Source organism: Aptenodytes forsteri, unplaced genomic scaffold (assembly GCF_000699145.1).
Source record: "Aptenodytes forsteri isolate BGI_AS27 unplaced genomic scaffold, ASM69914v1 Scaffold255, whole genome shotgun sequence".
In the NCBI taxonomy this organism is placed as follows: Eukaryota; Metazoa; Chordata; class Aves; order Sphenisciformes; family Spheniscidae; genus Aptenodytes; species Aptenodytes forsteri.
The window spans coordinates 7122205-7135303 of record NW_008794888.1 but is presented as its reverse complement, the minus strand read 5'-3'; the positions used below and the strand labels follow the sequence as shown (position 1 = coordinate 7135303).

The following is a 13099-nucleotide window of genomic DNA, read 5'->3' as shown; positions in this document are numbered from 1 at the left end:
AGAATAGATTTCCTTAAAATTTCTTAGAAATTCAAAAATCCTTTTTAACTTTAGGTTAATTAAGAAAACCTTAAGGAAGCACACTCCATGTAGCATATTTTCTAATACAAAAATATGAAAAAACAACTGTATGTTCAGGAAGTAGACTCCTCTGTGATGACCTGAAATAACAACATAGTTTGTTCTCAAGTATAATTCTTGTGCTGTCATTGTCATCTAAATTATCTTTACCCAATCTCTTTCAGGAGCTGGTGGCTGGTCCCCGCTGGACTCAAACGAGCAGCAGTGGCTCCAGGTTGATCTGGGAGACAGAGTGGAGATTGTCGCGGTTGCTACCCAGGGCAGGTACGGGAGCTCAGACTGGGTAACCAGCTATACTCTGATGTTCAGCGACACCGGCCGCAACTGGAAACAGTACAGACAAGACGACACTATCTGGGTAGGTCTGAACTGTGGATGCCTTTGGCCCCAGATCTTTCTGGTTCAGGCTCATTTTAGCATTTGGAGAAACAGCTTCGGTTTCAGGTCAGAGGAGTGCTGTAGTGGTGAGAGAGCAGACCTGAGTGAGTCTACAGGGTGTTTTGATCTAAATGGGTTATGTCACCGACTGTCTGTGTAATACAAGTTTAGGCCCTCAGGACTACATTGTTTTTCAGACTATGAGGATGCTCCACTCAAAAAACCAGTTTCAGACTATGAGGATGCTCCACTCAAAATGACCCGCACGCTTCTGTGCCTGGTTGGCTTTGATTCAGGCACACCAGGGTAAATGGGGCTAATCACCTACATACTTTCTCCAGGAAATACAGAAATTAACTCTGTGTCTTATGCATGCTTGCTGGCCAGAACAACAGAGCTCATGCTGGGGGAGGTGGGTGGTAAACTGCTCCTTGGCTGGAGAAGGCTGGAGCTGCAGCATGAATTGTGGGATGATTTAGCAGATACACTAAAAGTGCTCAAGGCTTTTCCTAAAATTTTAATGCAGACTTGACGCTTGCTGTGTCACAAGTTCAATGTGTGGCCATGCCAGGTGCTGGCGGTAGGACTGCAATGCCACCTCAGGTGTGGATGGAGAAGTTTAAAAGTCTTCCTTTCATATGGAAAATGTGAATTGTTAGTGAACTGCTAATGAATGGTAGCATCCTCTTTGTGCTATATTCTCTATTTCTGAGGATCAATAGCCTTGGTAGCATGACAGTATGTAGTGGTAAATGAAACATATTCTTCATGAAAATAAAAGGGAACGTTTTAAGGGTGATCAAGGAGACTTTTTGCCTTAATTTTTTCTTTGGTTAACATCTTGGTTAAATGCTGTGTCTCAAAAGCAGATTTTGCTTCTAGAACATAATGATTGTGAATGAGGAGAGTTGTGGTGCAGCAGGAAGAGGGGAGAAGGGCTGCTTGCTTTTTTCCTGAGCATGTTGCAGGCAGTAGGGCTGCATGTACAGGGAGATTAACTTCTGCAGTTTTAAAATCCATTGCATTGCCACTGTCTTTGTTTTATCATGGTTTGATTTAGGAAAAGTTAATGAAATCCTTCTTCCTTTAGAAAGGCAACTTTGGCCCAAAGATGGTCACAAAGTTGTCAAGTGTGGCTCTGCTTCACCTGTCACTTATAAAGTTATATTAGGCTGAGTCTGGCTTTGCTCCAAATACTTGTACCTTTTTTTTTTTTTACTGTTTAAAAACAGTGGAATTTCATTCTGGAGTGAATATAGTGATCATTTAATCTGGCTCTCGACTTCCACCCTTGGGACTCAGAAATCCAGAACTGAGATATTTTTACAGACTTGCTGTCATTAAGTGCTTCCTTCCCTGAAAATATTATGTGCCTTGTTAAAATTTTATATTAAGACAAATTATTTTTTTATTACATGTCTAACTTTTTAGTCCTTTCCTTTTTGGAAACCCTTGACCTTTTATTTTCTTTTGTAGTTTTTTCTACTTAAAGGGAAACTTGAAAAGACAACATGTAGAATTTACCATAGCAAATCTTCATGCCCTAAGGATCCAATTCTGTCAGTTTCTGAGCTGGCACCTAATATTGCGCACAAGAATAAGAACAAGCCTAGCAGGCATTTGACAGTGAATTAGGATTTATGAAGAACCTGAACTCTCTTGTTTTACTAAGTGATCAGGCATGAAGGTGATTCAGAGCAGACCCTGACACAAGTTCTAAAGCTTCAGTAGATCTGGAAGTGTGCTTTCTGGAGGGGTAATTTTTATACGCTTTTTAATGGAAACCATCATAGGCTACAGAGGATAGTTTTGTATATAATTGAGAAAAAATGAAATAGAATTTGGATGTGGAAAAGGTAACACTGTGGGAAGTATTTGGATATTCTTCCCCTCACATTAGTTTCTACAAGTCACACTGTCCATGTGAGCCAGTAACATAATTCCAGTCCAGAAGAACAATTTGCTTCATGTCCCCAGGCAGAGGGCTTGAAGGGATTGTTAGGATGCATCGCCAAACTTTGCTGCTGGAAAATCCAGTGAAAATCCAAAGTGGCCTCATTTGACATTTCATTAGACTCTACAGTCCACCTAAACTGGCAAGTCTCATTAACACCTAGGAGCTTGTATGCCTACCCATGGAATTAATGAAGATCAAGAATTACTTCCATACAATTTTTATTCTAACTAAAGAGAAAGTTGGTTCTTTTTTTTCCCCTACACTTTTGGATTTTTTTCACTGAATTAAATTAGATCTTGAGAGCCATTCAGAGCACAAAGAGGAAAGCCAAAGAGGCTTTCAGAAGCGTGTATAGAATTATAATTTCAAATTTTGCAGTGTTTCTGTTTTATTGGCAGTAATCCTTTCCTTAGGCTTTTTTCTAACTAAAAAGAAAAATAGAAGTGTGCTGTCCAGCCGTATGTTGAAGATCTTTCTATAAACGGCAGACCCTTGGATGAAATGAGGACAAGCACACCATGGTGCTTGTCCTAAACATCTGGCTGTTAAATAGCTGTAAGGGAAGCTCTGCATTGCGCACCTCTAGGGAAAAAACATCACCCTTGACTTAAGGGAAGGCAGTGGAGTGGACCATTTCACAGGGATAGGAAAGCAGCACCCCAGGGTAGCCTCCACTGTCACAATCTGTGACAGTGTACACTGTACCAATCTGTCACAAGATTGGTAGTTTCAACCTTAGGAATCTGTATCCCATTCTTTTTTTGGGGTGGGCAGGGTGGTCTGTCAGAGCAGGATTCAAGGCAGGAGTCTCCTATGTCAGGGCAAGGTGGCAAGCTACCAGGTGTCGCAGATAGAAAGTGAGACTGCACTTCATTTGTAAGAGAGAAGCAGCAACACACTTTATTGATAGAAAACAGTGAGTTAGAGTTCCATGGTAAATGCGACAGTGGTTTAACAAGATTCGATGGCAAGGTACGCTTGATTATTTACTGCATAGAGGACAGGGTCAGACAAAACTGTCAGGGAGACCCTCCCGTTGAGCCATGAAGTTCAGAAAGGACCCTCTTGCTTTCTAGAGTCCTTCTCAGAGAGGAGTCTGGGTGCGGCTGGATCCAAACCTAGTCCCAGACTTGGTCAATGGTTTATGTCTAAAGGATTATACATGCGCAATTAATCCTTTATGTCACTTAGCTAAGATTTCAAAGTTTAGCATGCTATTAGTCACTTACTGAGGATCTGTTGCTGCAAGGAATCTCTCAACCTCGAGGAGTAACCTTGAGAGGCGTCCCTACTCAAGGGGAGATCCCACCATGCAGCCCACTGCCCTGCAGGACAGCTTAAAGGGCTCGTGGGCTGCTCACTATTTATAGGGGTAAGTTGATTGACTCATAGTCATATTTGCATACTGATAACTGTGGTTAGGTGGGCGTATTTCTCACAAAACCCCTTGGTTATTGTGTTGTTATCTGGCTCCCGAACCCACTTTGAATGGACGCAGCTATTGCTATCGGCATCCATTAACGTCCGCCCCTGGTAGTTATATACAGGAGATAAAGGTCAGGTTGGGCGGGGGAGCACACTGTCACACCAGGTTACCTCTCATCCACAGGGAGTGAAAGGGTTAAAATCTAGGTTATCGTGGAAAATGGCCACTTCAGAAATCTCAGGTGGTCAGGTGGGAAACATCCCCCCTGCAGGCTTTACCTTTGAAGTTTTTTTTCTCTGTCCTTAGGACAGGAATTTAGTACTCTCTATGTCCCTCAGGGCTTTGAGCTTTTTAAGACTTCCTTTTTAAATTTTTGTGTATAGCTAAAAGGGCTAGAAGTTTACCTACTTTGTTGCTTTTTGTTTCAGAAAGCTGTGCTGTTCCTAACTTAAGAGGTGGTCAACACTGACTCATAGCTCAGATGGGGCTGAAATCTAAATCATTATTGCCTAGAGATCATTAGATGATGTCTGCTGTATCAATATAAAATATTGATATGCACTGGACCTGTCAGGTTCACTGATACAGCTTCTACTTTAGTAAAACTAACTGGAAGTTTGTGCTTTGCTGTATGGATGTTATTGAATGTGTCACACCAATTGCTCATAGGTGACAACTTATCATTCATTTGCAGCTGTTGAAAGGGGAGATTATGTATCAGTATAAGGGACCTAGATAGTCTGGTGAATTTGTTTGTTTCTTTTCTAAAGGCAATATAACTATGTGGAGAACCATTTGACAGAATACTGGATTGCTGAAAAGAAGGGTGTAAGAAATACCTGGGTTTCAAGGCAAGCATTTGATTTCAAGTAGAAATTTGAGGTTTCACTTTGTTTTAATCTATTTGCATTCCAGCAAAGGAAAACAGGTCTTGACATTTCTTCTCCACTATGTCTGTTAAACTAAAACTGGCAGAAATCCTTAATCTCTACTCAACCCAAGTCAGATTAGAATGCAATTTCTCCAAGCCATCTGCATGACCCAGAGACAAAGTTACAGGGTATTTCCAGCTGTCTGTACTGGAGGGCTCTCTTGGAGGAGGATGTACTGGCACAGCCTTTCCCCACTGCACGTTGTGGGCCATTGGCCACATTTGGTGGAAACAGCAGGAAGACAATAGCTCCTTTCACAACCCCTGAGTAAATCTGCCCGGATGAAACTTTTCCTAATCATGTCTTCACAAGTGTCTGATGCTCCATATTGCAAGTGGTGCTCCTGAGGAGTTGTTTCCAGCCATCTGGGTACAGGTTTTGTCCACCTATATGGCATATGTGTCCTTTAGTGCATCTGAGACATAGGTACATAAATTCTTCATTGGGTTGCTGATAAGACAGACGTTTGCACACCAGTACATATGACATATCACTAGTAAAAATCCCTTTCTCTTTATAGAGATTACAAGGCTTATTATCCTCCTCTCACGGCATGCATACAGCTCCCATCAACTTCCCCGTTAATGAGCACTGCACAGACAGATCGCAAGGAGAATCAGAAAACCTCTTACATTTTCACTCAGCCTGTGTTTATGATGTTAGTAAATTCTGCAGCTGGAGTTGAAGACAAGACAGATTAGCCATTTAAAACCAATTTTCCAACCCCATTTGTATTTAAATAATCTTGTTACAAAAGGACTCTGTGGTTCAGAGCAAACTAGACTTATAATTATATTTTCAATATGGATAAATCAGCTGTGTGTGGACACACAAGCTATTGATTGGGAGACATAATACATAAATCTTATTGCTTGTAACAAGTAAATGATTTTTCAGTGTTTTTAAGTGTTGAATAATTCAGAATTTACTTTACCTGCATACACACCACAGCTTGAGTCAGTCCAAATTGTGTATATTACTGGGACAAAAGTGTGGGCTGTGATACAATGCTATTTCATTTTAGATAGCAATTTTTATGCTATCTATATTGAAAAATACTTTACAAAGCTGAAAAACACAATTATGCAGGAAGACACAAAGGAAAGGGATGGAGCAGGCATAGATGTATGCAACAAAAGGAGAAAAGAGATGTTCCTTAGACGAGGTTTTGAAAGGAGAAGGGCAAGTTGTGGAATTGGAGATAAAGGGAGACTCCTCTGACAGTGGCAGAGAAGGCTCTTACATTAGAACAATGAATCTGTACAAAAAGGCAATGAAGGGGAAAAATGGCAGAGATAGCAAGGAGATACTTCATACTCTGTGCAAACACATGTACATACTTGCACATATTAAGCAGAAGTTTGGAGTTCACTGTTAGTTGGTGAAGCTTCTTACCCAGCTGCTGTCAACTGTACATGGAAGGGAGAAGATGGCTTCGGGTGGAAGGGGACTGTGAGCCCTAGCCCAAAGCTGTATCACAAGACAGGAAACGTATCTCTGGTGTTGGACCATGACACCTGGGTCATGCAAGGTACAGAGCAGAGCTTCCCCCATGGAGAAGTGCACCAGCGTCAGTCCCACTTCTTGCAGGTGTGAGGGTGGAGAGTTGACAGAAGACTGAGGATGCATTAGGAATATGTAATTCTCAGGGGAGCAGGAAAAGTGTTTAATAGAGGTGATAAAGATCCCTTGCATCCCCTTTCCTCAGGAAAACTCCTGCTTGCATGTGTGAGCTTTTGCTGAACCAGAGGCTTTTCTAATAAAATCTAGAGGAGGGTCACTCTTAATTGGCTTATAAATCTACAGGAGTGCTGTAAACTTTCCCATTTCCACTCTAGCTGGATAATGATTGTGGAACTGTTTTGGTGAGTTAATTATCGTGAACATAGTTAGAATATTAATCTTCTTGTCAGATTTATAGTTGTGCTAATTTATTCTAAAGCATCTTTTAGCTCCTAGTCCTAATGCCCTCCGAGCAAGGCCAGAGCAAGATTCTACCTGTAGCAATGAGAAGTCCTACATTGATTGCTTGGATTAGAGAATGAGTTTCTGTTTGTCTTGTTATAATGCTTCCCACTGTACTAGTATTCAGATATATTTAATCTCCTCTATGCACAGTAATTATTGCCAGGCAAATAGGTGTTAAACAGTATCTATGGATTATTTTCTTTTCCATCACCTTTGCTCTAAGAAGCAAAGGAGAAAAAAAGGCCAATTGCTACTTTCAAGTAGGCATGAAGAAACCAATTCAGCCTTGCTGCAGGGAAGCAAGGCTTTTCAGAGGTTTTCATCGGTTTTCCTGTAAGAGCTATGTTATTACAGGTTTTGAAGAGGCAACTATTACCCATTTGTTGTTTTTAGGACTCTTCTGATTTAAGACTGCCTGATTCTGAGATTCTGTTTGGACGTTACTCATTTGCTTCTAATTCTGGTTTAGCTTACTGAGCTGGCTGCAAACCTGGCCTCTTGAGCATGTTCTCAGGAAATCTGTCTTTCTTGATATCGCCAGGGCAGTTCTCCCGTTGGGAGGATAATTCAAAGTGTCAGTATATCTGTTTTTGTTAAGTGCACTCTGTATGGATTTATGCCTGAATAAAATGGATATACTTAGATGGCAAATTACCCTTTAGTGTTGAGATACTCAAGTTAGCCTTAAGCTAACTGAATTTTGTATGAATTCTGTGACCTCACAATGTGCTTTTATAGTTGGTTAACTGTAAAGCGATATTAAGGTGGAGTCTAGAGAATTTAATGCTGATATTAACATGATATCCATCAGTAATGTCTTCAGTAATTCTCTGTGCTTGGTATTTGGCAGCAGTTCACCCTGACCTAGGAAACTGCAAGGAACGTGGTTATTTGCAGTGTGTGCCATTGCCATTGACCTCCCAGTCTTATTCCTTTGCAAATTGCCTGAAATTTACCTGTTCTGTAACCATGTAGCATAGGAAGGCTGTGAAATGTTCCTTGATTTCTCATTCCTACATCCCAGATCTTCTGTACGATCTTGTGTCTCCACTACTTCATGCCACCTATAGGGACTATAGGGTATGAATTTGTAGTGTCAGCCCTAACGGATTGGAGTGGAAAGAGTGGTTGGCATGGTTCTGGTTGGTGAAGTCTGGCCCTAAAACATACGTGTCTTCCAACTGTCTTTGGCAGATTTGTCTGCCACAGCCAGAAAGCTATTGTTTTCCCTTCCAGGCATCTATTAAGAGAGTAAATGTTAGTGGCAGCACTCTAAGATGACTAATGTGGAAAATAGTGGACATTTCCTCTCAGATGGGGGATTTTAGCCAGCAACTCCTTTATATCAGTAGACCAAGTTTCATTATTCTTGTTTGCAAATCGTGTTCTATGGTATGTGAAGCTATAAATAGGTGCCTTTACAAATTATAAATAAATATGGAACAAATAGTGCTTTAATCCATTTGTAGTTTCACCTCTGGTGAGCAAATGACCATTTGCAAATGGACTAAAATGAGAAAGCAGCACAGAGCAAAGAACAAACAGTAAAGCTGTTTTGCTTAAAGGAAAATGCATCATTAATTTGTTCGCAGCAAACAATTTACAAAGATTAGCCAAATAAAAACTTCCCAGGGATAAGCACTAAACCTGATCTGCCCACAGCTGAAAACCATTCTGGAACAATAATAGTTGGATTGACTGCGGTGCTGCAGAGACAAGTTACCTGACTCCTCAAATTGCTTCCACAGCTATAGATACTCAACCAAGAAAGAGCCTTTACATAATACAATATGCAAATATTTTTCTTCTACAATTTCCCAGTGAAACCTGTGCTAATTTCCATAGTCCTTCTGGGACATATTAATCAGGATTGAGTGGTTTCTGGGGTTGGTAACGAGATCTGGAGTTTATATCATCTTAAAAAGCCTGTTCAAATTGAATGCTTCTAACGCAAAGAGCTCATTTGTATTGTGTGCTGCTGAGCATCCTGGTAGCAGCCAGATGAATGGCTAAATGCACAAGGAGAAACACTCGATATCCTTGGGAGTTGTTTGTGCAGGGTCGTTACTGGGAAGGTAATGGGAGCTTCTGGGGTGTCTGCAGTGCTAGCACTGCTAGTCAGCACTGGATATGCTTCCGGAGCCCAGGTCTTAGTGCATTTCTTTGCAGTTGTTTGTCACATTTTGGAACAACTGAGAATGGCTCTAGTTGTCTTAACATCCAATTCTTTTGGGGAACTGGCTAACAAGAGTACTCTTACTGTAATATCGTGTACTGTAAAATAAGACAAGTTGTCCTGCTGCTGAAAAGTGTGTCGCTTCTACTAATTCACTCTTAGATTAGACTAATCCAAATAAATAACTAGGTTATCAGCTCTGCTGGTTTGACTTGGAGTGTTCAGGTCTTCAGTAACTGCTATAAGATTGTACCTATTTTGTATTATTCCTGTAGCAAGAAGCTCATGAACAGAGTCGAAACCTGTTGCTTAAGGCTAGTGGAAATGGCACATAAGAAGAAGAGGCAAACTATAAACCACTGCGAACCACTCTAGGACTGGGATTTTATTAAGATATTAAACATTGATAGAGTATTGGCTAAGCAAAGGAGTGTGATGTCATATAGACACCAGGTTTAGTGATAAGACATGCTAGTAAACTGGTGAGTACCTTAGAAGAAGAAGAAGAGAAAGGAGAGAATTACTGTGATACCTGAAATGGAGATGAGGAGACAGAGGAGGAGAGAGACAGACAAGGAGGTAGAAAGCTATAGATAATAATCAGAGCTTCAATACCTAAGATAGAAATAAAGACCTTTTTCATTATATCTTCAGTCAGCATCAGCAGAAACCAAGGATCTAATATTTCTGCTCATCCTCTTCCTGTCTCCTTGGTCAGCAGATTTGTGTCCCACTTCAAGTTACTAAAGTTGGTGTTTCCTACTACTAGACACCCACCAGCTGCAAAGAGGCCCCTACAAACCACTTCTGAGATACTTTCTGAAAAAGGGTTGTGTTCACGGAAACTTTTCTTCAACATTAAAGTTGGATCTTTGCAGAGTGGCAATGCAGGGGTGGGAAGATGGAAAATCAGGCATCATGCAAGGGCCTGGATGATTTAGAGGGAGGACTCTGATGTATTAATACTTTAACTTTCTTAGGCTATTTGTCAAAGTTCCCATGTTCTGTAAGTCTCTTCAGTTATGTGGGTATTCTGCTGCATTTCTCCTTTACGGTCTGATTGGGACCCTACTGCTGTTGCTGGGGTCCTTCATCCTCAGGGATCCCAGAACCATAAGGATAAAGAAATGTACCAGCTAAAAGTCTACCCCACAATTCTTCCTTGGATGAACACAGGGACCAATTACTTTTTCATTTTTTCTACTGAACTGATGTATAAAGTACAAACTGATGTTTCTACTTAACTGAGGTGACCTTGTTATATATTAAAAAAAAAAAATTAAAATAATACAAACAGCCACCCAATTAGAATTGTCTGATAAGTAATATTTTCTTGCCTTTGTGCTAACCCAGAAATTCTGTAGCGACATCACCTTCACAGTGTTGGAGATACACTCTTTGTAGGTTTCCCTCCCTCCCAACCCCCCAGTAATTTCAGCACAATATGGATTTATTTCTCAGAGGCTGAAAAAAAGAGGATTTTTTTACCTTGTGTAAAGAACTTTCAAATTATTTGTTTTCATTCTCATTAAGAAGTTATATCAGGTTTTTTGTTGTGGGTTTTTTTTTTTTGTTTGTTTGTTTTTTTATTGCCCCTGCCTGTACTGGAATATTCCAAGTCTGGAAATAGTGTTTCTCTAATGCTTAATATAGAAAAAATATAAATATTTAACATATTTTATTAGATATGTTGCCTAATTAAGAAAGAAAGAATAATTAGTGAGATTACTGATATTTAAAAAAAATGAATACAAGTATTATTCTTAGTATGGAGGACCTCTTTTAATACATTGCCTTTCCAAATGTGTGGTGTATATTTTATGTTTTTTCAGTGGCTTCCAAGTTTTATTGCATGAGAATTTTAAAGATGCTTATGTAATCATTAATCTTGAAGGTCATTATACCAATTGTACTTTTGATTCTCAAAGCGGTTTGTCAGGGGAATGGGGAAGGATAGAAATCCTTAGAAGATCCCTTGAGGTACAAAAAAAGTAAGAACAAAAATTGGTATCTGCAGAATAAATAAGCCTGTCCATATTACTTTGAAATTTAACTTAACTGTGAAACTTTTTAATATGCGTCTGACACTTTTGGGGAGCCACATACACTTGTTCTGCAGGATTCAGCTTATGTTTGTGGAGTTAGTAATCAAAGATCAAGTGTAAGCAAACCAAGATAGAGAGTAAACCTTGAAGTAGTGTTACTTGAAGAACTTTCATGTTTCAGGGAATAAGTATGCATGAGCTGTGGGTAGAAATGCAGTCCTGGAAACATGATAAAAGATTCCATATATACACCTTTACAGCCTGGAGGAGAGATGAGATTTGGCTCAAATAAAAACTGGTCAAGCTGTTGTATTCAGGGAACATAATGTGAGTCACTTATTTTTATTTTAAATATGCAGACTCCCACATCAGTGATAAGAATGGACAAATCTTTTCTGGAGAAGATTCTTGCTTTCCTGAGATGAGGTTTGGTAGACTTTGGAGAATCTGTGTGGAGAGACTGGCTGTCTTGGAGTATTTCATGTTTAGGTTCAGTTCTTAAAAATAATGATTTCATTTACAATAGCTTCCATTTGGAAATTAGACCTATCAGTTTAAAATATGTGTCATGGTTGCCTCAGGAGGGTCTGTCTTGATAGAATGTCAAGAAAGCATGCAAACTTGTGCCAGCTAATTTAAGAAAGCTGATCCAAAAGAACTTTACACCTTCCACTTGGGAACTGTTTTGAAGACTAAAGCAATTCTGGCAATGCCTAGCAATTCTGTATAACCTCCTTCAATAAATCCCCACAAATCCAAGAGGTGCAGGTCCTTTCTGATAGCACTGGGATGATAGCTGATTTTGGCTGACGCTTTCAGATCTTTTCTTTGGGTGATGTTGGGGGAGAATTGAGATTCTTGAGATTGTGAGGCAGGAGTTTTATAGTAGTATCAAAATAAAACTGCAGTCTGAGTTCTGGATTCAGGTTTTCTAATTCTATTTTACACTTTATTGTCATCGGGAGATTTTCTAAACATCTAAAGTGTTTCCTACATCCTCCGTGTGAGACCCAAACCTCTGTTTTCCTGGTAGTCTCTGGGCACAGATGCTCATGCTGCACTACAGAGCTGGTCCACAATTACTCAGCTCTCCTTGTCAAGTCCTTCAGACCAAGTGCATTTGTATGCCAGTCATAACATATGTATGCCTGGCAAACAAAATCTTTCCATTAGCAGTATCCATTAATGGTAATACTTGCAAGTTGCGTATGCTCAGCAGATGCTTCTTGGTGCTTTCTTGTGTGGACTTCAGTTTAAAAAATTAAATAGGAGAAGGAAAGAAAAAATATCAAAAAAATGTCTCCCGAAAAGCCTTCTGTGGTCTATTACTCAGTAAATAAATACAGATAGAATTTAGTCAGGAGAGCAGATACCAAGATTCATCCTCTTTGAAGGATATCTTTCAGATATTGCCTTCTTGCATCAGCTGGTGCTTCAGGGAAAAGATTTTCTCTCCAAGGAAGAGGGCACACTTCAGTATTTTTCCCATAAAGCCGTCTCTGGAAAAAAAACTATTCTTTAGAAATTTAGGAAAAATTTCCACCTCATAGCTTCTAAGTCATTTTGCAATGGAATCATTGTATGTTCAAGCACCTGTCACTGTGTTCATTACATGTCTTTACAATAGGTAGTTTTCCTTGCTTTTAACGTGTGTCCCAGATGCATATATTCAGGTTTTGATGTGCATCCAATATGTGGTCCTTTATAAGCACTCTCTAATCTCTTTAAACTTTCTAATTTCACCTTGTTTCTTGTTACAAGATCACAAGCCCACAAACAAAACCATAAATGATTTATGCTGAAGAAGATTTGGAGCTAGTGCACTGAAATATGTAGCCCTTTCTTGGTTTTGTTTTCTCTGGAAGGAAAATCAAATCTTTCTTGGTTTTGGTGTTTAGAGCAGTTTTGTAATGTCTAAGCAGAGTTAGATCCTTTCCCGAGTTGCTCCGTCCTTTACATCAGTGCAGACAGCTGAAGTGTGCAGCTGACTTCTGTAGGGAGCACACTGCGTTAACAAATTACACCCAACAAACCATAACAAAGTTCAGTCAGCCAAAGCAAAAGCTATCCCTGTAGAATGATTTAGAAAATTTCAAGTAGTTGTGATTTGTATAGCAGTCACGTAGTTCATGATTG

The 13099-nt window shown here is 39.8% G+C and overlaps 1 protein-coding gene across 1 annotated transcript in view; it reads left to right on the top strand.

Annotated features, from left to right (window-relative positions):
- The window catches only part of CNTNAP5 (contactin associated protein like 5), a 239298-nt gene that overhangs the window by 7507 nt on the left and 218692 nt on the right, over positions 1–13099 (top strand). Inside the window, exon 3 of the mRNA XM_009275042.1 lies at positions 246–439. Within this exon, the coding sequence (XP_009273317.1) occupies positions 246–439 (194 nt within the window). The remainder of the gene's footprint in view (positions 1–245; positions 440–13099) is intronic.